Source organism: Pleurodeles waltl, chromosome 11 (assembly GCF_031143425.1).
Source record: "Pleurodeles waltl isolate 20211129_DDA chromosome 11, aPleWal1.hap1.20221129, whole genome shotgun sequence".
NCBI classification, from domain to species: domain Eukaryota; kingdom Metazoa; phylum Chordata; class Amphibia; order Caudata; family Salamandridae; genus Pleurodeles; species Pleurodeles waltl.
In genome coordinates this window covers 721,487,913-721,514,213 of record NC_090450.1, presented here as the reverse complement: position 1 = coordinate 721,514,213, position 26,301 = coordinate 721,487,913, and the positions used below count along the sequence as shown (strand labels likewise).

At 47.5% G+C, this 26,301-nt stretch overlaps 1 protein-coding gene across 2 annotated transcripts in view; it reads right to left on the bottom strand.

Moving 5' to 3' along the window:
* Window positions 1–1,851: 1,851 nt before the first annotated feature.
* LMAN2L (lectin, mannose binding 2 like) overlaps window positions 1,852–26,301 on the bottom strand; it is an 89,459-nt gene continuing 65,009 nt past the window's right edge. Inside the window, exons 8-9 of one of the 2 annotated variants that reach the window (XM_069214404.1) lie at window positions 10,356–10,475; window positions 1,852–2,702 (exon numbers count right to left, since the gene is read on the bottom strand). In XM_069214404.1, coding sequence (XP_069070505.1) covers window positions 2,560–2,702; window positions 10,356–10,475 — 263 coding nt within the window. In that variant the 3' untranslated portion in view covers window positions 1,852–2,559. The remainder of the gene's footprint in view (window positions 2,703–10,355; window positions 10,476–26,301) is intronic. The other variant, XM_069214405.1, reaches the window with a different exon arrangement.

Sequence of the window (26,301 nt, the reverse complement as noted above, 5' to 3'; positions counted from 1 at the left end):
TCAGTCCAAAACACACAACATAAGGCAGTGTAGTGCAGCTTCATTGTGGGCTCAGTGCAGCACAGTACTTTTCAATCAGCAAAAGCAGCTTGTCCCACTGTGCAGGGACAAAGGATGAGCCAGGGCTCAAGGTAAGGATTATTCTTTCGGCCTTTGGGTCGGCACCAGTGACAACATCATAGGATCACAGCAAGAGGCAGCATTATAACCCTACACCGGGTAATGCAAAATCAGGAACCGGCAAGGGATGGTTGCCAGACCACTGTTAGCAGCTCTATTTCTAAGAACTTTGAAAATGCTTCTTTGCAATCATCAGTGGATCTCTTTTTACTATATCCTCGAGCCAGGCAGTAGCAGCTAAAACAGGTTAGTCCAGTAGTCTTACAATCCAAAAGAGCCCAGTGAAGGCAGCAGAGGACATGTAAATCCCTCCAATTCATCAAGGTTGTGAGCTCACTAGACAATCCAAGCTTGACTGCATTCAAAGACCCCGTGCATTCGCAAACAGGGCCAGGGCCTATTCTAGACAGTAAACTCCAAATCCAGTGTAATGGAAATTTGTAAAAAAAAAAAAAAAAAAAAAAAGCCGACTGAAAGAACGAGAAACTCTACAATAATAAAAACACCTTGCTCAGTTCACCAATGCGTGGGCATTCTCACCCCCCCCCCCCATCTCCCCCAGCAACGTCTAAAAACATAATCCTCACACAGATTGTCCACCCATAACCCTTTGTCTAAAACCCAGACACATTAACACATTAAGGCCCCCACCACCACTTAAAAGCAAGGACTTCCTATGGAACAAAGTGAGAAGGCACAGTATAAGCAATTTATGAACTAGGAAACCAACTCAGTTTGGGAAGAGGTAGAAGCGTACACACAGGAAACTTATCTAGTTCATCAGCTGCCAACTTCAATGCGCCTTGGTGACTAGTCAGATTAAAAAGGTCAAAATCAAGAAGAAAGGGATCATGTTGGCCCCTAGATACCGGGACTAGAGAAATGGGGCGTGAAAGATGCTTCAGATCAAAAGACATAAAAGAATGGGCAAGAAGATTATGGCATATGAGAGACTGAGATTATGGTGTATGAGACAGGCTAGAAGGTGGCCAGACCTTGCCATGTTGGGGGGGTGGGGGGGGGGGGGGGGGGGGGGGAAGGGCGCACACCTTGGAAAGAAATAAGGCTGAACAGGAGATAAGGAAATCCAAACTTTAACAATAAGCCTCTTCCAGACCAGAAGGTAAAGGTGAGTAAAATACTCCTGGGAGAAAGGAGACCTTCTGCGAGATCAAAGCAGACAGGTGTATACCGCAGAGCTTTGCTTCTATAAATGCTAAACTGAGTACTCTCCACACACCCATGAGTTATGGCAGACAGCTGTGAACGGAAGGAAGCAGTTCCTGGCTGAAAGCTGAGAAAATAGGGCAGAATGCTCAGACGTCTACACAGGCAAGCAATTTCAGACACTTCACATGAACGTGTCAGGAACTTGTCGAACACATGAAGAGTAGGTTAGGAGAGGATGCTAGGCTAAGTATCAAGCTGAGCAGGAAGCGCTATTTCACAAAAGGACACAGCTCTTTTAATTTAATGACCACACGTCTGAGGCAGGGCAGCTGCTACTACAATTAGCGCACAAGATTACCCAATTCGGACTTGCCTAACGTCTGATGTACAGCAACACAGGCAGAAAAAAAATGTGCTACGAAATTGCGTGGCTCTTACTGTTTAGCACTGAAAAGGCCTGTGTTCTTGGCCTTCATGGCAGGGCAATATGAGGGGGCAGAAGGCTATATGGGCTGATTAGATTGACGGGTTGGCAGCAAATTAATGTCAGTCAAACCATACCACGTTTTTGGAATTTAATAAGAAACTCATATTTAACTCTGGGAAAGTGGCCCTGAAAGTTAGAACGGGAGAAAACTGAAATGATACAGTGCAAGGTTTGACTGACATGTTAGTACCATTAAATAATTCTGGAATGGGCATGGAATTTCATATTTGCCAAATCTTGACGTTGGGTAGAGTGACATAAGATTCGATTCATTTTGCCCTTGCCCTTTTACAAGAAAACGAAAAATTGTATATCTAGTATTAGTTGAGAGTTTCTTTTTCATTGGTGTAGAAATTATACCAGAATCCAGTGTAGGCTTCCAACAGCAAGAAGTGCTGAACAGAAGACATGCAGCAACCAGTTATACCATCTTGGTTTTGGGGACTGTCCATTTTTTCCCCTTTCCCCATCTCTCAATCTACCCAGCCGACACAATATCCTTGGATTTTACCACACCTCTCTTTTCTGCCATCAGCTGTCCGAGTCACAATGGTAAACGGCCGCATATGGTGGGTGGCTCCTTTTGTGTCATCCTGGATGGTGCGGAGGAGACACAGTCAATATTAGCATTCAAATGTGTGAGGTGTTTAAGTACACTTAAACAGTGCCAGAATCAGAGGTGCTGAAGGACAGTCTAGCCAGTGACCGCACTAGGGTTCCCTTGGGCCTTGGGAGGCCTGCTGGTTATCACACTACAATTCATCGCAGATCTTTGAGGGCTTTCAATAAAAGCGCTTCCGGCTCTTGTCCTGCCACTTGTTGTACATGATGACACCAATCACTGAAGCAAACACCAGGCCCACCAAAGAGAAGAATATGATGAGGAAGAGGGTAAAGCCACTCATAGGCTCCTCTGGGATGTCCACTGTAGGAAGAGAAAAAAAACAAAAACAAAGTGACAAATGGAACACCGTTCTTTACCTCCAAAGCACATTTTAAGGAGGCTCCCACAGAACAACCCCTGGAGCCATATCCACCACACCTACCCTCAAGAAATTACTGCACACAGTTCTGAATAGGGCTAACCAATATTCGTTCAGGAAGACCCGAGCCTCCAGAGATTTTCAGAGTAACCACTATGTAAATTGCAAGTAAATCTTGTGTTTATATCCTTAAAATCTGCCCTCGTGCACAAACTTTGGGCAACCCGGTCATCGGAATCTCATGCCTTATGCCCGTCCTAAGCCTCACAAACTATCCCAGATGAGCCCCTAACACCATCACAACATCTGCACGGCCACTTGACATCAGAAACCATCTTTTAAATCTGGTGGTGGTTCAGGATGAACGAGTAAGCAGCACATTGTGAAACTAGCATTGGAAAACCCAATAGGCCTTGTTTCAGTATACCAAGGCATCCTAAAGGTTGTTTACAGATACGGCATACACAAAGGCTTTTTATCAATTTAAATGCTGGCCTATAATCTCTACCAGCGCGGAGTAGTAGTAGTAGCAAAAATCAACCACTTTCTGTATAGAATACAGGATATGAAGAATTAAATGTGACAGTGTGATGATTGAGTGTACTTCTCAGATGTAAAACATTTTATCATGGATTCCAATGAAATTACTTCTTGGGACAGGGAGTCTTAAGTAAAATAGCTACCAGCATGAGGTGAGAGAGTAATACCTCTCTGGGTGTAACACGTCAAGCCGACAGCTGACCTAAAAAGCAAAGGGGGCAGTGGGAGCAATAATTCATGGGAGTGGAAATAACTTCTTTCTAACGCATCCTGGATCTGTACAAAGAACAGATGCCAGGCCATGTTTTAGACATAACTGGACCTGTATCTCCCATTATGGGCAGCTTGCAAGTCCAACTTTCCAGCCCGTGAGCAGAAGAGTGAGCTGGAAACTCCATATAGCATTTCTACTGAAAGATTGTCCTAGCAGAGATGTGATTCCACAGTGCATGCTGAATCTTCACTAGAAAGAACAAAATGAGTAGTAAAAAAAAAAAAAAAAAAAAAAACCCACAACACTAGCAGACGGGATCTCATTCTACAACCATTCCATAGCGAATTGAAACGAGACGAGCAATGCAGTCATGTGACCAGAGAATGTTTTACTCCCTAGGCTGCGCTTCACACCCTTACTTCAAAAGGGGAAGGAATGAAATTAGTGAGTGCTGCTGTCCTAACTAGGGACAGAGGGTTACTAGCTTGCTTCCACTTACCTTACAGGATTAATCCTGTAGCACAAAGTGCCCTCTGCATGAAAATGAAAATGTCACTTACCCAGTGTACATCGGTTCGTGGCATTAGTCGCTGCAGATTCACATGTTGTGCATAGCCCGCCATCTGGTTTTTGGGTCGGAGTGTTACAAGTTGTTTTGCTTCGAAGAAGTCTTTCGAGTCACGAGACCGAGGGACTCCTCCTCTTTTGCTTCCATTGCGCATGGGCGTCGACTCCATCTTCGATTGTTTTCCCCGCAGAGGGTGAGGTAGGAGTTGTGTGTGTTAGTAATAGTGCCCATGCAATGGAGTGAATAAGTATGTACCAATTAAGGTTTAAATAATATATTTACAAATGTACAAAGTTGAAGATAACTTCCAAACGGCTACAGGCTCCCGGGGAGGCGGGTGGGCACATGTGAATCTGCAGCGACTAATGCCACAAACAGATGTACACTGGGTAAGTGACATTTTCAGTTCGATGGCATGTGTAGCTGCAGATACACATGTTGTGCATAGACTAGTAAGCAGTTATCTCCCCAAAAGCGGTGGCTCAGCCTGTAGGAGTGGAAGTAGTCTGAAATAAAGTTCTTAGTACGGCTTGACCTACTGTGGCTTGTTGTGCGGACAGCACGTCTACACAGTAGTGCTTAGTAAATGTGTGAGGCGTAGACCATGTGGCTGCCTTACATATCTCGTGCATTGGAATATTCCCTAGGAAGGCCATGCTAGCGCCTTTCTTTCGGGTTGAGTGTGCCCTTGGTGTAATGGGCAGCTCCCTTTTTGCTTTAAGGTAGCAGATTTGGATGCATTTAACTATCCATCTGGCTATACCTTGTTTTGATATTGGGTTTCCTGTATGAGGTTTTTGGAATGCAATAAACAGTTGTTTAGTTTTTCTGATGTCTTTTGTTCGGTCAATGTAGTACATTAGTGCTCTTCTGATGTCTAATGTATGTAGTGCCCTTTCAGCTACCGAGTCTGGCTGTGGGAAGAACACTGGTAGTTCTACCGTTTGATTTAAGTGGAACGGTGAAATAACCTTTGGTAGAAATTTAGGATTGGTTCTTAGGACTACCTTATTTTTGTGTATTTGGATAAAAGGTTCTTGTATTGTAAACGCCTGAATTTCACTTACTCTTCTTAGAGATGTGATGGCTATGAGAAATGCAGCTTTCCAGGTTAGGAATTGTATTTCGCAAGAATGCATGGGTTCAAAAGGTGGACCCATGAGTCTTGTTAAGACGATGTTGAGGTTCCATGAAGGAACGGGTGGTGTCCTTGGTGGTATAATTCTTTTGAGGCCTTCCATAAATGCTTTAATGACAGGTATCCTAAATAGTGAAGTTGAATGGGTAATCTGCAGGTATGCAGATATTGCTGCAAGGTGTATTTTAATGGAAGAGAAGGCCAGGTTCGATTTTTGTAAGTGTAGTAAGTAACCCACTACATCCTTTGGAGATGCGTGTAATGGTTGAATTTGATTATGATGGCAGTAGCAAACAAACCTTTTCCATTTGCTTGCATAGCAGTGTCTAGTGGATGGTCTTCTAGCTTGCTTTATGACTTCCATACATTCTTGTGTGAGGTTTAAGTGTCCGAATTCCAGGATTTCAGGAGCCAGATTGCTAGATTCAGCGATGCTGGGTTTGGATGCCTGATCTGTTGTTTGTGTTGTGTTAACAGATCTGGCCTGTTGGGCAACTTGACGTGGGGTACTACTGATAGGTCTAGCAGTGTTGTGTACCAAGGTTGCCTTGCCCATGTTGGTGCTATCAGTATGAGTTTGAGTTTGTTTTGACTCAATTTGTTTACTAGATATGGAAGGAGAGGGAGAGGGGGAAAAGCGTACGCAAATATCCCTGACCAGTTCATCCATAGGGCATTGCCTTGAGACTGCCTGTGTGGGTATCTGGATGCGAAGTTTTGGCATTTTGCGTTCTCCTTTGTTGCAAATAAGTCTATTTGAGGTGTTCCCCAAAGTTTGAAGTAAGTGTTTAGAATTTGGGGGTGAATTTCCCATTCGTGGACCTGTTGGTGATCTCGAGAGAGATTGTCTGCAAGTTGATTCTGGATCCCTGGAATAAACTGTGCTATTAGGCGAATGTGGTTGTGAATTGCCCATTGCCATATTTTTTGTGCCAGAAGGCACAGCTGTGTCGAGTGTGTCCCCCCCCCTGTTTGTTTAGATAATACATTGTTGTCATGTTGTCTGTTTTGACAAGAATGTACTTGTGGGTTATGATGGGTTGGAATGCTTTTAACGCTAGGAAAACTGCTAGCAGTTCGAGGTGATTTATATGCAGCTTTGTTTGATGTACGTCCCATTGTCCTTGGATGCTGTGTTGATTGAGGTGTGCTCCCCACCCTGTCATGGAAGCATCTGTTGTCATCACGTATTGTGGCACTGGGTCTTGGAAAGGCCGCCCTTTGTTTAAATTTATACTGTTCCACCATAGAAGCGAGATGTATGTTTGGCGGTTTATCAACACCAGATCTAGAAGGTGACCCTGTGCTTGTGACCATTGTGATGCTAGGCACTGTTGTAAGGGCCTCATGAGCAGTCTTGTGTTCGGGACAATGGCTATGCATGAGGACATCATGCCTAGGAGTTGTAATACCATCTTTGCCTGTATTTTTTGTGTTGGATACATGGTTTGTATAACTTTTAGGAAATTTTGAACCCTTTGTGGACTTGGAGTGGCTATTCCCCTTGTTGTGTCCATTGTTGCTCCTAGGTATTGCTGTACTTTGCACGGCAGAATGTGTGATTTTGCATGCATAGTTGACGGAGAAACCGAGTTTGTAGAGGGTTTGTATGGCCTGATCTGTGTGGTGTGAACACTTTGTCAGTGAGTTGGTCTTGATTAGCCAATCGTCTAGATACGGGAATACGTGTATTTGCTGCCTTCTGATGTGTGCAGCTACTACTGCTAGGCATTTTGTAAAGACTCTTGGTGCGGTTGTTATACCGAACGGCAATACTTTGAATTGGTAATGTATTCCTTTGAATACGAACCTTAGGTATTTCCTGTGCGAGGGATGTACCGGTATGTGGAAATATGCGTCTTTGAGATCCAAGGTTGTCATGTAGTCTTGTTGCTTTAGCAATGGTAACACTTCTTGTAGCGTGACCATGTGAAAGTGTTCTGATTTGATGTAGGTGTTTAGTGTTCTGAGATCTAGGATTGGTCTCAGTGTTTTGTCCTTTTTTGGTATTAGAAAGTACAGTGAGTAAACTCCTGTATTTATTTGTGTACCTGGTACCAGTTCTATTGCGTTCTTTTGCAGTAATGCTTGAACTTCTATTTCCAGAAGGTCTGAATGCTGTTTTGATATATTCTGTGTTTTTGGTGGTATGTTTGGAGGGATTTTGAGAAATTCTATGCAATAACCATGTTGGATAATTGCTAAGACCCAAGTGTCTGTTGTTATTTCCTCCCAAGATTGGTAATACTGACTTATTCTTCCCCCCACTGGTGTTGTGTGGAGGGGATGAGTGACCTGTGAGTCACTGTTTGGTTGTAGGTGTTTTTGGGCTTTGAAATTTTCCCGTTTCTAGGGAATTGTCCTCCTCTGTACTGGCCCCGAAAACCTCCCCTTTGGTACTGTCCCTGGTAGGTAGACGGTGTTGAATGTGATGTACTGGCTTGTGTGGCCTGACCCCGAAACCCCCCTCTGAAGGTTGTTTTGCGGAAGGTGCCGAAAGTGCCTCTGCCCTGCGGGGAATAGAGTGCGCCCATGGCCTTGGCAGTGTCAGTGTCCTTTTTTAGCTTCTCAATTGCAGTGTCAACTTCAGGTCCGAACAATTGTTGCTCATTGAATGGCATATTGAGCACCGCTTGCTGTATCTCCGGTTTAAAGCCAGATGTTCGTAACCACGCGTGTCTTCTTATGGTTACTGCTGTGTTAATTGTTCTTGCAGCTGTGTCCGCTGCATCCATAGAGGAGCGTATTTGGTTATTGGAGATGTTTTGTCCCTCCTCAACCACCTGTTTCGCCCTTTATTGTAAATCTTTGGGTAGATGCTCGATGAGGTGCTGCATCTCGTCCCAATGGGCTCTGTCATATCGCGCTAGGAGCGCTTGAGAGTTAGCGATGCGCCACTGGTTTGCAGCTTGTACTGCGACCCTTTTTCCGGCTGCGTCGAACTTGCGGCTTTCTTTATCCGGGGGTGGTGCATCGCCTGATGTGTGAGAGTTGGCTCTCTTGCGAGCTGCCCCTACTACAACTGAATCTGGTGGCAGTTGTGAGGTGATGAAAGCAGGGTCTGTGGGCGGTGCTTTATATTTCTTTTCCACCCTTGGTGTTATTGCTCTACTCTTGACAGGCTCTTTGAAGATTTGCTTTGCGTGCCTTAGCATTCCTGGGAGCATAGGCAGGCTCTGGTAGGTGCTATGGGTGGAGGAGAGGGTGTTGAAAAGGAAGTCATCCTCGACAGGTTCCGAGTGTAGCGACACGTTATGGAACTCTGCTGCCCTAGCTACCACCTGTGAATACGCTGTGCTGTCCTCTGGTGGTGAGGGCTTGGAAGGATACGTCTCCGGACTGTTGTCTGACACTGGGGCGTCGTATAGGTCCCAAGCGTCCTGGTCATCTTGGCTCATGGTGGTGTGAGCCGGTGAGTGTGACGGAGTCTGTGCCGGTGATATGTGAGTTACAGGTGGAGGAGAGGGTGGCGGAGTTACCTTCTTCACCACTTTTGTTTGTGGTGCTTGTTCCTGTGTTTGGAACTCAAGTCTACTTTTTCTCCTAATAGGGGGAAGGGTGCTGATCTTCCCTGTTCCACTCTGTATAAAGATCCGCTTTTGAGTGTGGTCCACTTCAGTGGATTGTAACTCGTCCTCGAATCTATGTCTGCGCAATTGAGAGGACAGTGATTGCTCCTCTGAATAGGAGCTGGTAGTTTGCTCGGTTGCCGGTCGTTTCGGCACCGAAACTATGTCCTTACTCTTTTTCAGCTCTGAGGCGACTTTTCTCTTTTTTGGAGTCGAAACTTCTCGGCGTCGATCCTCCTCGGTGCCGCTGTCTCTGCGTCGAGCAGCTTCGGCTCCGCTGTCTCGGCGTTGATCTTTGTCGGCAGCACTTTCTCGGTCCCGAGATTGCTGCGTGCCTGTGTCTCAACCCGAGTCGGACGATCTCGGCACTAGTTCGGCCTTTTTCGGTGCCGATGGGCGGTCACCGACTTTATGGGTTGAGCCATGGCCTGTTGGCAGTGGCGTCCCCTGGGCCTTGTCTGTTTTCTTGTGTGCTGGCTTCGACGTCTTACTCACTGTTTCGTGGACGTCGAATTCCTCAGAGTCCGATTCATGGATAGAGAAGGCTTCCTCTTCTCCTTGTTCCTCGAACTCTCAGTGTCCTGTCGGCGTGGACGCCATCTGTAATCTTCTGGCTCGCCGGTCACGGAGCGTTTTTCGGGATCGAAACGCACGACAGGCCTCACAAGTTTCTTCCTCGGCTCGGGCGACAGGCACAGGTTACAGACCAAATGTTGGTCTGTATATGGGTATTTGTTGTGGCATTTAGGACAGAATCGGAACGGGGTCCGTTCCATCAGCTTCGATGTTACACGCGGTCTGGCCGACCAGGCCCCGACGGGGGATCGAAATTACCCCGAAGGGCTACAGGAGCTCTTCACGATTCGCTGTCGATTCTATCTAACCCGATCCCGAACGCAACAATACCGACGTAATTTTCCGAATTTTTAACTATCTTTCCGTTCCGAAACCCGGAGCGAAAAGGAACACGTCCGAACCCGATGGCGTAAAGAAAACAATCGAAGATGGAGTCGACGCCCATGCGCAATGGAAGCAAAAGAGGAGGAGTCCCTCGGTCTCGTGACTCGAAAGACTTCTTCGAAGAAAAACAACTTGTAACACTCCGACCCAACACCAGATGGCGGGCTATGCACAACATGTGTATCTGCAGCTACACATGCCATCGAACACATATAATCTCCTTTCCAACCCACCTATTGGCTCCTCTCGTCCAAACACTCAAAGTCTCCGTTCATCATCACTTTACTTACTGGTTTTGTGGGGAGGTGCACTGCAGCAGTGGCAATTGGGAGACTCCTCATCCTCCACCCCCCCCCACCCCCACACACACCCAATCAGCTGCCCACCCTTCATAGCACTTCTGGACGCAACCACTAGATGGAAGTATATATATATATAGCATACGCTGCAAAATGCCAAGATACAAATATCCTTAGATGATCAATAAAGTGGTGAAACTGCAGGCCTCAATTGGGGGAGAGAGACACTGCAGGACGTTTTATACTCTGGCTTTCATATAAAAGGGCTCCCACACGGCCTTCCACATTTCCCAAAGACACGACTTACAACCAGGCAGTTTCATGTTGTCGACGCTGGGTATGAACACTTCCTTGTCAGCCTGATCCTCAGAGAGTGTACGCTCCACAGTTAACTGGTACAGTTTCAATGACAATATATCATGATTATCTGAAAGGAAAGAACAAGTTCGAGAACTGTTCAGTAATAGTCATCTCACTGGTGAAGTAGCCCTTAGCATGCTGAAGGGCTTTTTCTTTGAATCCAGGCAATCAGTAGTTATTGGGCGAAATCCTTGGCAAATTCTGTTGCTTACCACTAGTGTTTAAAGGACACAATATTAGTGTACCCCAGTTGGATGACTAAGATACTCCTTTTGAGCATCTGTCTCTAAGGGTACAATCAACAGAGTCAAGAAGCAAAGGTTCACTCCAGGAGGAGGAGAAGCAGGATGGAAATACAGGTAAAATATTAAACAGCACATAACATTCAATATCATCACTCCACAGTTAGTTCTTCAAGGCCAAAAAGGGGATATTATCAGATGAGCAAATAGTTAAGTGAAAAGACTATTTACACACAAAAGACCGATTCTTTTATGGGAATGTTTTCAATATGGAGTTTTGGGGCGAATTATGGGATCTTGAAAAGAGCCTGGATCCTTGGGTTCAACTCAGATAAAAGAGAACCTCAAGGTTGACAAGGGAAACTGCTCCTGGGTCAAGATTTCCCAAAATTAGTCTTCACTATCACATGGTATCTTAGTTGAAATAACATGTGTCATGCCTAAAAATAGAACAGGTTTAAAATAAAAAAGACGTCACCACTAAAAAGATGTACAGTGCAATATGCCATGTAAAGATATGAGACATCAGGCAGCAAAATCAATTGCTGTTCAGGTGTTGATGATGATGCCCTGGCAGCCCAGTGGTCCATTAAATTTGTGTGTCACTGGAGTAGGACCACCAGTTAATGACCGGACTTGGCAGTACCTTTTTATGTAAGGACCTGATTGAGAAGTGAGCCAGCCGTCGCTCGGTTGGTCCTAAGATGCCTTTTTAGGTCTCACCTACCTGGCAGTGCAAGCTGCCTAACTGCAAAAGACCTACTGAAGGCTTATCAAAAATCTAGTGGGCTTACAGGCTGCCTACTGCTTACAATTTGGTTGACTTTCTTAATACCCATTTGCTTGCTTCTTACTCAATGGCTTGCTTTTCTCTTCTTGTGTTCATATTTCCCCTGGACAATAACCTCTTTATTATCCTTTTCACTGTCTGACTTGTATCCTTCCACAGTTCACTTTTAAGGAACTCCCCCCTTTCTTTGTAGTAAGGCACTTCTTGAGAATGCATGCGTTTTCAAGCTCTCTCCTCCGTGTTCTTCTTCCAGCAGAAACAACCTGCCCACATGCCCCATGTTGCTGTCCCTTGTCTGCTGCTTTTCCCCTTCACCCCGTCCACTCTGTTGCTTCCCCCAACCGTTACATCATTGCTCTCCCTTCTCTCGCAGCCCTTCAAATTTCTTTATTATTATTTTAATCTTTTTTTTTTGCACACCCAGCAGGTCCTCTTTGCTGACAGGCAACCTCGCTTTAGCAAATGTGCTTTAGAACTGTTTTTTTTTTTTAATGTATTTCTTTAGCCAAGTGGTATCTGTCATAGTGGATTGGTTAAAAAAAAAAAAAAAAAAAAAAAAAAAAAAATGGCGACCTCGTCATTTAGTAGGCGGATGCAGCCGAGGTGACTGATGCACGCACGGGCCTACAGAAATATGCAGCCGAATAAACATTAGTTTTTTGGGTATTTTTTTGCTTTTTTGTCATGCTGTACAGCATAGGTAAGAAGAAAAAAATACTTGTAAAGCTAAGCGAGACGTATTGCTTTTGGCGATGCTCGTTTCAGGGAGCAGTATCCCCAAAACTACAAGTCGAATGTTTTTCCAGTGGCAGAAGCATCCAAAGGACCGGAAGAAGTCACTGATCCAAGAAGAATAAATCAGGATGTGGCTCACTAGAAACTAGGTACCAACTGCAACTCATGCTTTTTGCATTTCCTGCTCCTGAAAGACCAGAGAGATGGTTTTAATGACTCTGTAATCGTGTTGGCCTACTCCAATCACAGGACCAATGGCAAAAGGTTTGACTCCACTGACCTTCTGGCCAGCGTCTGTTGCCCTCCCAGCTCCTCCTGCTGCTGCTGCTGCTGCTGCTGCTGCTGCTGCCACCTCTGCCTCTGGGACCAAACTGAGTCTGCCTGACTCTGTCCAAGGCCCTCCTCCACCCACAGGCTCCTGCCAGAGCCTCATCCCTGGTGGCCTACTGGCCATCCACAAGTATCTTTCGTCTCTCTCCTTACTCCTGCTTTTTACTTCTACCTTTTACCTAGGTTTTTTGACTTCGTCTTTTCTTTTATTCTGTCTTTTCTCTTTTTTTCCCTGACCTGACTTTCTGACCTTCGTGGCACTACTGCCCTTGCAGTCCTACCCCCTTGACCCCCCCCCCCTGCCCCCCCTCCCCACAAAGCACTTTTCCCACCCTCCTAGCTGACCAGACCCCCCTTCCCCCACCTCCTTCTCCTTCTCCTTAAAGGCAGTGCCCAGCACCAGAACCCCTGGATCTCAGACAAGCCATTCCCTGGCCACCCTCCAATATGACACAAAGACCATCCACTGCCTTAACACCGGACGTCTCAGTGCATGTTGCACCGCATCTCCTAAGGACACCCACGGGCCTTTTTCCTGCTGGAACTGTAACATCAGTTTCAGGAACAACAGACAACCGGAATACTCCAAACCTGAAACCGCTGATGCCTGCCACAACCTCATCCCGAATATCTGCTCCCTCCAGAAGAACAGCACAGCACAGCACCAATCTCTGGGACCTGATCGACTCCACCCGTTCAGACATCGCTTTCTTAACCTGGACCAACCCTACCTCCAGACCGGACATCGCAATCCCATATGGCTACAACTTCGTGAGGAAGGACCGACCCTTCTGTCCGGGCAGAGGACTAGCCATCGTACACATGTCCTCACTCCGCATCATGGTCAACACGGAGGAACACTGCACAACAATGGAACACATACACTTCCTGATCCACGCCACTCAACTCCTGCTTCCACAGCACCCTAGTCTACAGACCGCCTGCCCCCTCCCCACCCCCTCAGCCTTCAACACCATTGTAGATGTTGCCTTCCCCCACGCCCTGGCGTCTACCTCCTCCTGGGAGACTTGAATTTCCACCTCGAAGACCGCAATGACCAAAATACCACTTCCCTACTCTACAATCTCGCCACCCTCAAGCAACTGATCACCACGCAGGACACACACTAGACCCCATTTTTACCTCAAACAACCGGATCACCTTCAACAATACCTCCACTCCTGACTGGACAGAGCATCACTGCATACACTTTGCCATCACCGCACCCAACAGCCGCCTCCGCGTTCCAGGCCCCCCCACCCACAGGAAATGGAATGGAATCACAGACGAGCAACTCACCACAACCCTTGCCAAATCACCCCCACCGACGACGACACAGTATGGCAACCTCAACACCTGGATCACTGAATGCGGCAACTCCTTACACCCCCCCCCCCCCCATCAACTTCGGTCAAGTGCGTCCAAAGAAAGTCAGCTGGTTCGAAGCCAAACTCCAAGAATCCAAACGCACCTGCCGGCACCTAGAGAAGAAATGGAGAAACAGCAAAACCAGCTAAGACCTCAACTCTTTCACAGCCGCTATTGCCACCCATCACCAACGGTATCAAGAACGTAAAAAAAGCTGCACTCCATAAACACATCAACACCTCTCCGCACAACACAAGAGAACTCTTCTTGGTATTCAAAAATCCTCCCTCTGAAGCCACCAACATTCCACCATTGCAAGACCACTGTGACAAACTGGCCACTTTCTTCCACCGCAAGATTAAGGACATCTATGACAGCTTCCCCCTGCAGAACGCACCCATCGTCAGAACCTACAATCGACCCAGCCCCCCAGAATCCACCCAAACCATCCACAGCTGGTCCACGCTCACCACAGAAGAGACAGAATTCATCATGAACAGAATTCACTCTGGAGCTCCAACAGACCCCTGTCCTCACCACATCTACAACAGAGCCAGTGCATCCACCACCCCAGAACTCTGCAAGACGCTAAACTTCTCCATCACAACTACCTTCCCCCAAGATTGGAAAGATGCAGAAGTCTGACCCCTCCTGAAGAAACCCACAGCCAACCCATCGGAGCTCAAGAACGTTTGACCCATCGAGCTGCTACCCTACCCAGCCAAAGTCCTGAAAAAAAGCCATAAACTTGCAGCTGCGACAATTCCTTGAGGACAACTCCTCTCTGGATACCTCTCAGTCTGGATTCCACAGCAACCACAGCACAGAGAACTCTTTTTGTAGCCGATTACATTTGCACACGCCTCGACCGCTGACACACTGCAGCACTCTCGACCTTTCAGCAGCCCTCAACACGGTCTCCCACAGCACAATATGCACCAGAGTCCACGAAGCAGGAATCCACGGAAAAGCATTGCAATGGCTCCACTCCTTCCTCACAGGAAGAAGACAAAGTCAGGCTCCCACCCTTCATATCCAAACCAATAGAAGTCCGCTGCAGAGTCCTTCAGGGATCCTTCCTGAGCCCAACGTTCTTCAACATAAGCACGGCCCCACTGGCAGCCATCGTCCGAGACCACAAAAAGAACATTGTGTCATAAGCCGATGACACACACCTCATCATATCCCTCTTTCACACCGGGATGAAAGCAGTCGCCGCCTGGATGAGGGAGAGTTGCCTCAAGCTCAACTTAGACAAGACCGAGCTAATCATCTTTGGAAACTCCACCTCAGCCTGGGATTACTCCAGGTGGCCCACATTGCTCAGCACACCACCTAATCCAACTGACCACACCCACAACCTAGGAATCATCCTCAACTCCTTCCTATCTATGACCTAACAGGTAAATGCAGTCACCTCTTCCTGCTGGCATTCCCTTCGCCAACTCTGCAAAGTCTTCAAATGGATTCCGGTCGACTGCCGCAAAATAATCACCCACACCCTAGTAACTAGCAAGCTCAACTACAGCAACGCACTCTGCGCTGGCACCACAACAAAGAACATCAGGAAACTACAATTCATCCAAAATGCCGCAACAAGACTCACCCTGAAACTCCCCCGTCAAGAACAACTCCCACAACCTGAGAACCCTCCATTGGCTCCCAGTAGCAAAGCGAATCAACTTCAAACTACTCACCCACACCTACAAGGCTCTGCACAACATTGGACCGGCCTACCTGAACCATCGCATCTCCTTCCATAACCCCCACCAGACCCCTCAGCTCCACCCAGCAGGTACTAGCTACCATCTGTAAGGAAATGCCTCCTTGGCATGGTTACCCCCTGACTTTTTGCCTTTGCTGATGCTAAGTTTTGATTTGAAAGTGTGCTGAGGCCTGCTAACCAGGCCCCAGCACCAGTGTTCTTTCCCTAACCTGTACTTTTGTTTCCACAATTGGCACACCCTGGCATCCAGGTAAGTCCCTTGTAACTGGTACCAAGGGCCCTGATGCCAGGAAGGTCTCTAAGGGCTGCAGCATGTCTTATGCCACCCTGGGGACCCCTCACTCAGCACAGACACACTGCTTGCCAGCTTGTGTGTGCTAGTGGGGATAAAACGACTAAGTCGACATGGCACTCCCCTCAGGGTGCCATGCCAGCCTCACACTGCCTATGAAGTATAGATAAGTCACCCCTCTAGCAGGCCTTACAGCCCTAAGGCAGGGTGCACTATACCATAGGTGAGGGCATAAGTGCATGAGCACTATGCCCCTACAGTGTCTAAGCAAAACCTTAGACATTGTAAGTGCAGGGTAGCCATAAGAGTATATGGTCTGGGAGTCTGTCAAAAACGAACTCCACAGCACCATAATGGCTACACTGAAAACTGGGAAGTTTGGTATCAAACTTCTAAGCACAATAAATGCACACTGATGCCAGTGTACATTTTATTGTAACATACACCCCAGAGGGCACCTTAGAGGTGCCCCCTGAAACCTTAACTGACTATCCGTATAGGCTGACTAGTTTTAGCAGCCTGCCACACACCAGACATGTTGCTGGCCACATGGGGAGAGTGCCTTTTTCACTCTGTGGCTAGTAACAAAGCCTGTACTGGGTGGAGGTGTTTCACACCTCCCCCTGCAGGAACTGTAACACCTGGCGGTGAGCCTCAAAGGCTCACCACCTTTGTTACAGCACCCCAGGGCACTCCAGCTAGTGGAGTTGCCCGCCCCCTCCGGCCAGGGCCCCACTTATGGCAGCAAGGCCAGAGGAGATAATGAGAAAAACAAGGAGGAGTCACTGGCCAGTCAGGACAGCCCCTAAGGTGTCCTGAGCTGAGGTGACTAACTTTTAGAAATCCTCCATCTTGCAGATGGAGGATTCCCCCAATAGGGATAGGAATGCGACCCCCTCCCCTTGGGAGGAGGCACAAAGAGGGTGTAGCCACCCTCAGGGCTAGTAGCCATTGGCTACTGCCTTCCCAGACCTAAACACACCCCTAAATTCTGTATTTAGGGGCTCCCCTGAACCTAGGAACTCAGATTCCTGCAACCTAAGAAGAAGAGGACTGCTGAGCTAAAAAACCCTGCAGAGAAGACGGAGACACCAACTGCTTTGGCCCCAGCTCTACCGGCCTGTCTCCCCACTTCTAAAGACACTGCTCCAGCGACGCTTTCCACAGGGACCAGCGACCTCTGAAGCCTCAGAGGACTGCCCTGCATCTAGAAGGACCAAGAACTCCCAAGGACAGCGGCTCTGTTCACCAAAGACTGCAACTTTGCAACAAAGAAGCAACTTTGAAACAACTCGGAAGCGTGAGACTTGGCACTCTGCACCCGACGCCCCCGGCTCGACTTGTGGAGAACAAACAATTCAGGGAGGACTCCCCGGAGACTGCGAGACTATGAGTAGCCAGAGTTGACCCCCCCTGAGCCCCCACAGCGACGCCTGCAGAGGGAATCCCGAGGCTCCCCCTGACCACGACTGCCTGCTCCTACGAACCCGACGCCTGGTAGGGACACTGCACCCGCAGCCCCCAGGACCTGAAGGATCCGACCTCCAGTGCAGAAGCGACCCCCAGGTGGCCCTCTCCCTTGCCCAGGTGGTGGCTACGCAGAGGAGCGCCCCCCCCCCCCCCCCCCCTTGCCTGCATCGCTGAATAGACCCCTTGGTCTCCCATTGCTTTCTATTGAAAACCAGACACTTGTTTGCACACTGCACCAGGCCGCCCCGTGACGCTGAGGGTGTACTTTCTGTGTGGACTTGTGTTCCCCCCCGGTGCCCTACAAAACCCCCTGGTCTGCCCTCCGAAGACGCGGGTACTTACCTGCTGGCAGACTGGAACCAGGGCACCCCCTTCTCCATTGAAGCCTTTGCGTTTTGGGCACCACTTTGACCTCTGCACCTGACCGGCCCTGAGCTGCTGGTGTGGTAACTTTGGGGTTGCTCTGAACCCCCCAACAGTGGGCTACCTTGGCACCAAACTTGAACCCCGTAGGTGGTTTACTTACCTGCAAAAACTAACAAACTCTTACTCCCCCCAGGAACTGTTGAAAATTGCAGTGTCTAGTTTTAAAATAGCTATATGTGATTTATGTGAAAACTGTATATGCTATTTTGATAATTCAAAGTTCCTAAAGTACCTACCTGCAATACCTTTCATTTGAAGTATTAGATGTAAATCTTGAACCTGTGGTTCTTAAAATAAACTAAGAAAATATATTTTTCTATACAAAAACCTATTGGCCTGGAATTGTCTGAGTGTGTGTTCCTCATTTATTGCCTGTGTATGTACAACAAATGCTTAACACTACTCCTTTGATAACCCTACTGCTCGACCACACTACCACAAAATAGAGCATTAGTATTATCTCTTTTTGCCACTATCTTACCTCTAAGGGGAACCCTTGGACACTGTGCATACTATTCCTTACTTTGAAATAGTGCATACAGAACCAACTTCCTACACCATCCCACACATCTGGATAACCACCACTGGAGGAAGATCTTTCGCATATAGCACAACTAAGAGCTGGAACAACCTACCCCCGCATGTCAGACAAAACCCATCTCTCACCATCTTCAGGAAGAACCTCAAAACATTGCTCTTCGAATGAGGCCCAGACCCACCACCAGTGCCTTGTGACCCTCACGGGTGAGTAGTTGACGCTTTACAAAAACTGATTGATTAATTGAAGATTGCCTCCTGGGGCTGTATTACAAAAAGTGTGCTGGGAACAAAAGGCATGTGCGCTTGCTTTCTGTGTCAAAGGCATTTTAGTATTACAGAAGGGATCGAAAACAGTTGTTTACCCCAACAATACAGACACCACTTGCCCACTTAGTGCCAAATTATCTTGAGGGTGGGGTATTTGTTTATTAGAATGGGAGCCTGGCCCAAAGTCACATTCAGTTCAGAACAGTGAAGGGTGGCTGCAGCTCCACCCACTCAAACAATGCTTTTCTTATATACCACCTCGGCAATTGGGCTGCACCACCCTTAAGACTTCTGGGTGCTCTCCTTTCAGGGGTTTCTATAGACTAGGTTGCACTTATAGGTAGGCCACTTTGACAAGCAGTCCCTCCACAGGTCAAAGCAGCCAGTAGCTTGACACGTTTAGGCCTGGCCTAAAGGGAGAACAGCAGCCACACAGGGTTTCACTCCCGGTCCACTGTCACCACCATTCCTGCTTTTTTGCATGGGACTCACTGGAGATCAAAAGGGTACAAAACAATGAGCCACGTACTGACTGAATACTCCTTAGGTGTTACAGACTGGGTGTCAAAGACAACCAAAGGGTCTACCACATTCATAAAGGTGTAGGATTATCCAATTCGAGCTGAGCATTCTGTCCAAGTTACTGGCCATACAGTGCCCAATCAGACCAGCTCTGTTTATTCTAAGTGTTTCGCACTGGCTTCAGATTGAAGCCTGCACCCCTCTTCTACTGTCAAGGGAGATGCAGAAGTACAGGAAAAAGAGGGGTAACTGTAGGAGGCTGGCCTGGCTTATAGTGGGTACCTTGTGGTACTTACACCTTGTGCAAGGTCCAGTTATCCCTAATTAGTAGATTAGAGGTGTTCTAGCAGCTTAGGCTGATAGAGGTGGCTATAGCAGAGCAGCTTAGGCTGAACTAGGAGACATGCAAAGCTCCTACTATACCACTTATATCATATAGCACTATATCATAAGAAAATACAATACTCAGAGCTACTAAAAATAATGCTACTTTATTTTAGTTACAATATGCCAATACTCCCTTAGGAGGTAAGTAATATAAACAAAATATATGCACACAAACCAAAATCAGGTAAGTAACAGTTAGAAAAGTAGTGCAAACATTGTAGAACACAATAGAATGCAATAGGGAGAAATAGGCCTAGGGGAAACACAAACCATATACTCCAAAAGTGGAATGCGAACCACAAATGGATCCCAGGCCTAGTGTAGTGTGTAGAGGGTCGCTGGGAGTGTAAGAAAACACTAAGGGTGTCCAAGATACTCCACCCCAAGACCCTGAAAAGTAGGAATAAAGTTACCCTACTACCCCAGAAAGACAGTAAAGTCAAGATAGGGGATTCTGCAAGGACAACAACTGACATCAAAACACTGAAGACTGATTCATGGACCTGAGGACCTGCAAAGGAAGGGGACCAAGTTCAAGAGTCACGCAGGTGTCCGGGGAGGGGGGGTGGGGGGGGGGGGGGGGGGCAGGAGCCCACTAAACCCCGGATGAAGGTGCAAAACGGCTGACTCCGGGTGGAAGAAGCTGAAGATTCTGCAACAACGGAAGGTGCCAGGAACTTCTCCTTTGGTCAGAAGATGCCCCACGGCGTGCTGGAGGATGCAGTTGTTTCCACGCAGAAAGACCGCAAACAAGCCTTGCTAGCTGCAAGGGTCGCTGTTGAGGACTTTGGGTGCTGCTAGGGCCCAGGAAGGACCAAGAGGTCGCCCCTTGGAGGAGGAGACAGAGGGGGCGCTCAGCAACACAGAGAGCCCTCGCAGAGGCAGGCAGTACCCGCAGAAGCACCTGAACAGGCACTTAGAAGATCTGAGGACAGCGGTCGACTCAGAGTCACAAAAGAGGGTCCCACACCGTCGGAATCCAACTCAGCAAATTGGGTAATGCAGGACGGAGTGCTGGGGACCTGGGCTAGGCTGTGCTGTGCACAAAGGAAGTCTTGCAAAAGTGCACAGAAGCCCAAGCAGCTGCAGTTCACACAGTACACAGGAGTACTGTCTGGCGTGGGGAGGCAAGGACTTACCGCCACCAAATTTGGACAGAAGGGCCACTGGACTGTCGAACACACTTGGACCCAGCTCCTGTGTTCCAGGGTCCACGCTCATCAGGATGAAAGGGGACCCAGAGGACCGGTGATGCAGAAGTTTGGTGCTTGCGTTAGCAGGGGGAAGATTCCGTCGACTCATGGGAGATTTCTTCTTGGCATCCAGTGCAGGGTGAAGGCAGACAGCCCTCAGAGCATGCACCACCAGGAAACGGTCGAGAAAGCCGGCAGGATGAGGCGCTACAATGTTGCTGGTAGTCTTCTTGCTACTTTGTTGCGGTTATGCAGGCGTCCTGGAGCAGTCAGCAGTCGATCCTTGGCAGAAGTCGAAGAGGGAAGTGCAGAGGAACTCTGGTGGGCTCTTGCATTCGTTATCTGAAGAATTCCCAAAAGCAGAGACCCTAAAAAGTCAGAAAAGGAGGTTTGGCTACCAAGAAAGGAGGATTGGCTACCAAGAAAGGTAAGAGCCTATCAGAGGGGGTCTCTGACGTCACCTGCTGGCACTGGCCACTCAGAGCTGTCCATTGTGCCCTCACACCTCTGCATCCAAGATGGCAGAGGTCTGGGACGCACTGGAGGAGCTCTGGGCACCTCCCCTGGGAGGTACTGGTCAGGGGAGTGATCACTCCCCTTTACTTTGTCCAGTTTTGCGCCAGAGCAGGGCTGGGGGATCCCTGAACTGGTGTAGACTGGCTTATGCAGAGATGGGCACCATCTGTGCCAATCAAAGCATTTCCAGAGGCTGGGGGAGGCTACTCCTCCCCAGCCCTCACACCTATTTCCAAAGGGAGAGGGATTAACACCCTCTCTCAGAGGAAATCCTTTGTTCTGCCTTCCTGGGCCAGGGCTGCCCAGGCCCCAGGGGGGCAGAAACCTGTCTGAGGGGTTGGCAGCAGCAGTAGCTGCAGTGGAGACCCCGGAATGTTAGTTTGGCACTACCCGGGCTCTATGCTGGAGACCCGGGGATGCATGGAATTGTCCCCCCAATACCAGAATGGTATTGGAGGGACAATTCCATGATCTTAGACATGTTACATGGCCACATTCGGAGTTACCATTGTGATGCTACATATAGGTATTGACCTATATGTAGTCCACGCGTGTAATGGTGTACCCGCACTCACAAAGTCTGGGGAATTTGCCCTGAACGATGTGGGGGCACCTTGGCTAGTGCCAGGGTGCCCTCACACTAAGTAAATTTGCACCTAACCTTCACTAAGTGAGGGTTAGATATATAGGTGACTTATAAGTTACTTATGTGCAGTGAAAAATGGCTGAGAAATAACGTGGACTTTATTTCACTCAGGCTGCAGTGGCAGTCCTGTGTAAGAATTGTCTGAGCTCCCTATGGGTGGCAAAAGAAATGCTGCAGCCCATAGGGATCTCCTGGAACCCCATTACCCTGGGTACCATATACTATTCAGCATCGCCCCTAAATACAAAATTTAGGGGTGTGTTTAGGTCTGGGGGGCAGTAGCCAATGGCTACTGTCCAGGAGGATGGCTACACCCTCTTTGTGCCTCCTCCCTGAGGGGATCACATCCCTATTCCTATTGGGGGAAATCCTCCAAACTCAAGATAAAGGATTTCTAAAGGCAGGGGTCACCTCAGCTCAGGCCACCTTAGGGGCTGTCTTGACTGGTGGGCAGCGACTCCTTGTTTTCCTCATTATCTCCTCCAGCCTTGCCCCCAAAACTGGGGGCAGTAGCTGGAGGGGCAGGCAGCTCCACTAGCTGGGATGCCCTGGGTGCTGTAAGAACACGCATGAGCCTTTGAGGCTCACCACTGGCAGTTGCAGTTCCTGCAGGGGGAGGTGAAAAGCACTAGGAGTCGGACTGGTATTCAGGGGGCATCTCTAAGATGCCCTCTGGGTGTATTTTACAATACATCCCACACTGGCATCAGCGTGCATTTATTGTGCTGAGAAGTGCGATACCAAACTTCCCAGATTTCCGTGTAGCCATTATGAAACTGTGGAGGCAGTGTGCATGTGCTGTGTGAGGGGGTCCCCAGGGTGGCATAATACATGCTGCAGCCCTTAGAGACCCTCCCTGTCAACAGGGCCCTTGGTACCAGGGGTACCATTTACAAAGGACTTATCTGTGTGCCAGGGCTGTGCCAATTGTGGGAACAAAGGTACAGTTTAGGGTAAGAACACTGGTGCTGGGTCCCAGCACACTTTCAATCATAACTGGCATCAACAAAAGGCAAAAAGTCAGGGGGTAACCATGCCAAGGAAGGCATTTCCTTACAGTGATGGGAGGAGAGCAGCTTCACTGCCCCCTGCATCACGTCTACGCCACTCCACACCACTCGAGTCGCACAGAGTGCAGTGGCATAGAGTGCATAACAGAGTTGAGTGGTAGAGTGCAGTGGCATAGAGTACAGTAACAGAGTGGTGCAGAATATAGTGCTATAGAATGCGGTGGCATACAGTAGAGTTGTGCAGAGGAGAGTGGCAAGGAGTGGAGCATTGCAGAGTAGAGTGTCAGAGTGCAGTGGTGTAGAGTGGCAGAGTGGAGTGACAGTGCAGTTGTGTAGAGTGCACTGGCGTAGAGTGCAGTGGTTAAGAGCAGAGAGTTGGAGAGTGTAGAGTGGCGTAGAGTATATTGCTTCAGAGTGAAGTGGTGTAGGATAGAATGCAGTTTGGGTGGAGAGGCTCAGAATATAACGGTGTTCTTCTCCAGTGCAGAGGTGCAGAGTAAATTAGAGTGGCATACAGTGGATTGGCAGAGTGCAGGGGCATAGAGTTGAGTGTTACAGAGTAAAGTGTATTGGCGTAAAGTGCAGTGGCATAGAGTGGAGCTGTGCAGAGTAGACTGGTGTGGCCCAAGACTGGAGTGGTGTAGAGTGCAGTGGTGCAGAGCGGCAAAGAGCCCATTGGCATAGGGTAGAGTGGTACAGGGTAAAGTAGAGAAGCGCAGTGTGGAGTGGAGTGGTGTAGAGTATTCATGGTGTGGTAGCACACTACCCCTACAGACAACACATTTTATTTGAAATTATCATTGCATTTGCACAGACATACCATTTTACTAATACTACTATATAGTGTACAGACAAAAGTGTATGGAATTTGCATCACCTAGTTTTAGGATTCATTTGATCATATTAAAGTATTTGTTTGCAACACACTTCAGAAATAAAAAATGTGCTTCATTTGTGCGTTCATAATTCTGAAATACTTACACAGTTCTTTTAAATGTTGTGTGCTAGAAAACAATATCTTTCCTACCCCCAGTATCCAGCAAGATTGTCCCATAAATCCTCTCGCTTAGAAGTCAGAAAAAGAAAAGTAATCTAGCAAGCTTGGACGACAACGCCTGACATTTGACCTCTGTCTTTGAGTGCACAGCAAATGTGACAAGATAAGAACAAGATTTAAAGGCCTGTAAACAAAACATGAGTTTGTGGAAGGATACAGAAAACACGGTTTAGACAACAGGAGTGATAAATTGAACCTGGAGTGCCTAAAGCCAACAAAGCCAGAAAATGGAAAGCCAGAAAGTGTGGGTTACGAATCACAAAGCCAGTGGTAATCAACAAGCCAAATGTATTCTTATGTCAATAGTCTGAAAGTCCAGACAATGTCTTTTGTAAATCAGACAGGTGCGCGGTCTGGTAGGCTGTGACCTAATAAACCATCCCCTCTGGAACTGGATCCCAGTACAAAGCCTCAGTATTTTCATTTTTTTTATTTTATTTTTACAGAATCAGTAAATACTGGTCCACCCATTAGCTCAAGATTAATCTGATGAAGATAGAAAAAGAAGATTTGACAACTTAAAAGCAGACAAACAAAGTGGAGGTTTGATACGAGTTCAAGTATCTTGGAATGTATCAGCAATATCTCCAGCTTTTCATGCCAGAAACCACTATTCAGGTCTCCCTTTTTATTAAAGTGGTAGGTAGATGGCTGTAGTTTTGTCTTTCCACTCCTAAAAAGCATCACAGGATTGCATGGAATAACTGAGCTGGCGCTTTCAATGTTTAATTTGGCAGCACTGGCTTTGAGTTTTTACATAAGAACAATTTAAAAGCATCGCAAAACATACATGGGAAGCGGTTATAAACAATTAAATCAGTGAAAGTACGGCTAGGTCATGCATCAAAGATTTACTTGCATATAGCAAAAATAGCTCAGGAGAATCAGTTGCCAAATTTGGAACGCCTCTTTATCAAAAGCTATTTATTCTCTAGGGCAATCGTTCCCAACCTGTGGTCCGCAGGCCCCTGGTGGCCCCTCTGACACTTTCCCAGGGGATCTGCAGGCCAGCCAGTAGGAAGGCATTTCTCCAGCAGGGCCTCTGACAAACACTTGAATGTTTTTATATTTATTACTTCCTTTGTGTAGCAGTTTTAACGGCACTGCAAAGTTCCTTGTACATCCACCAGCTTTCCCATAAAAATAAAAGTGTTAAGATAACTCTAGTGGTTATTGCACCTTCTGAAGAGAGATGGGAGGTTTACACCCCCCCCCCCCCAATTCCCTAACCCCCCCACCAAAGCCTCATCATAAAACCTGTCAATTTAGCAGGGCCAAAAGAAGGCAGGGAAAAGCTGTCCCTTATTGCATGACAGCTAAATATAATGAACATGGGGTAGAACGGCAAAATCTTTGTTGTACTAAAGTCGGTTAAAATTACTCCTACCAGACCATATTAAAACAAAGTGATTTTTTTTTGCAGGATACACACCATAACACTTCACGAGGAAGACAGTCAACATGAATCCACCCTGGTTGTTTGAATGATAGGGTTCCAACCAACCATGAAACTTTCCAGCCAGGAAAGTATGCATACCCTTACATAAAGAGGAAAACTATATAGGTAAATTCAGGAAAACAAAAAAAAGATAAGTGCAAACATGGTACTAGATGAGATCCTGAAGAGATCACAAATGACGAGGCTCCTTGAGATGAGGACCCCTGAACGGTAGCCTGAAGGCCATTCCAGCATAGAAGTCATGGCTTCTCAGGACAAGGTCTGGCTCGGAGATCTGGCAGTGTCCCTTTTGAGGTTGGAATTGTTTTGACCATAGCACCCCTAACAGGTCTTTGCAATGAAAAACCACTAGATATAGAGGCCCTCAACACTCAAGAGCTATTAGCTCTGTCTCTAGGTATCTTGGAGAGGGTAGCAAGGACGCATGAAACAGCAAGATAAGCCCCCCAACACACACACACACACACACACACACACACACACCCCTCCCCCCCCCCGCACCTTCTGGGCCATTTGTCTCCACAGACTCCAATTAAGGTCAGAGCCACCCCAGAGATAAATGGCAAACTACCGGTAGTCATATTTTCCCCAGCAGCTCTTCACCAATAAGAAGAGAACCCCAAAGGCATTAGAAAAATAGTTTCTGCCCGTCTCTCAAAACAGAAAATATTGCCGAACTACACCGAGACCTCAAAGACAGTGGGAGCATGACAAAGAAACACTTACATAAGCACCTCCTATGCATCCTTGGCCCCTTTGGTATTCTCTACGCATGCCCATTATATGCAGCTGCAATTTTGGGCCTTTCATTCCTCTCCCTCTGGCTTTATTCATGCCTTTATTCTGCCTTCAGGTTCACCCATTCCCTTCCTGGCCCTGTCCCTAGCTCTGTGATCTCCCATGGCCTCTACATCTAT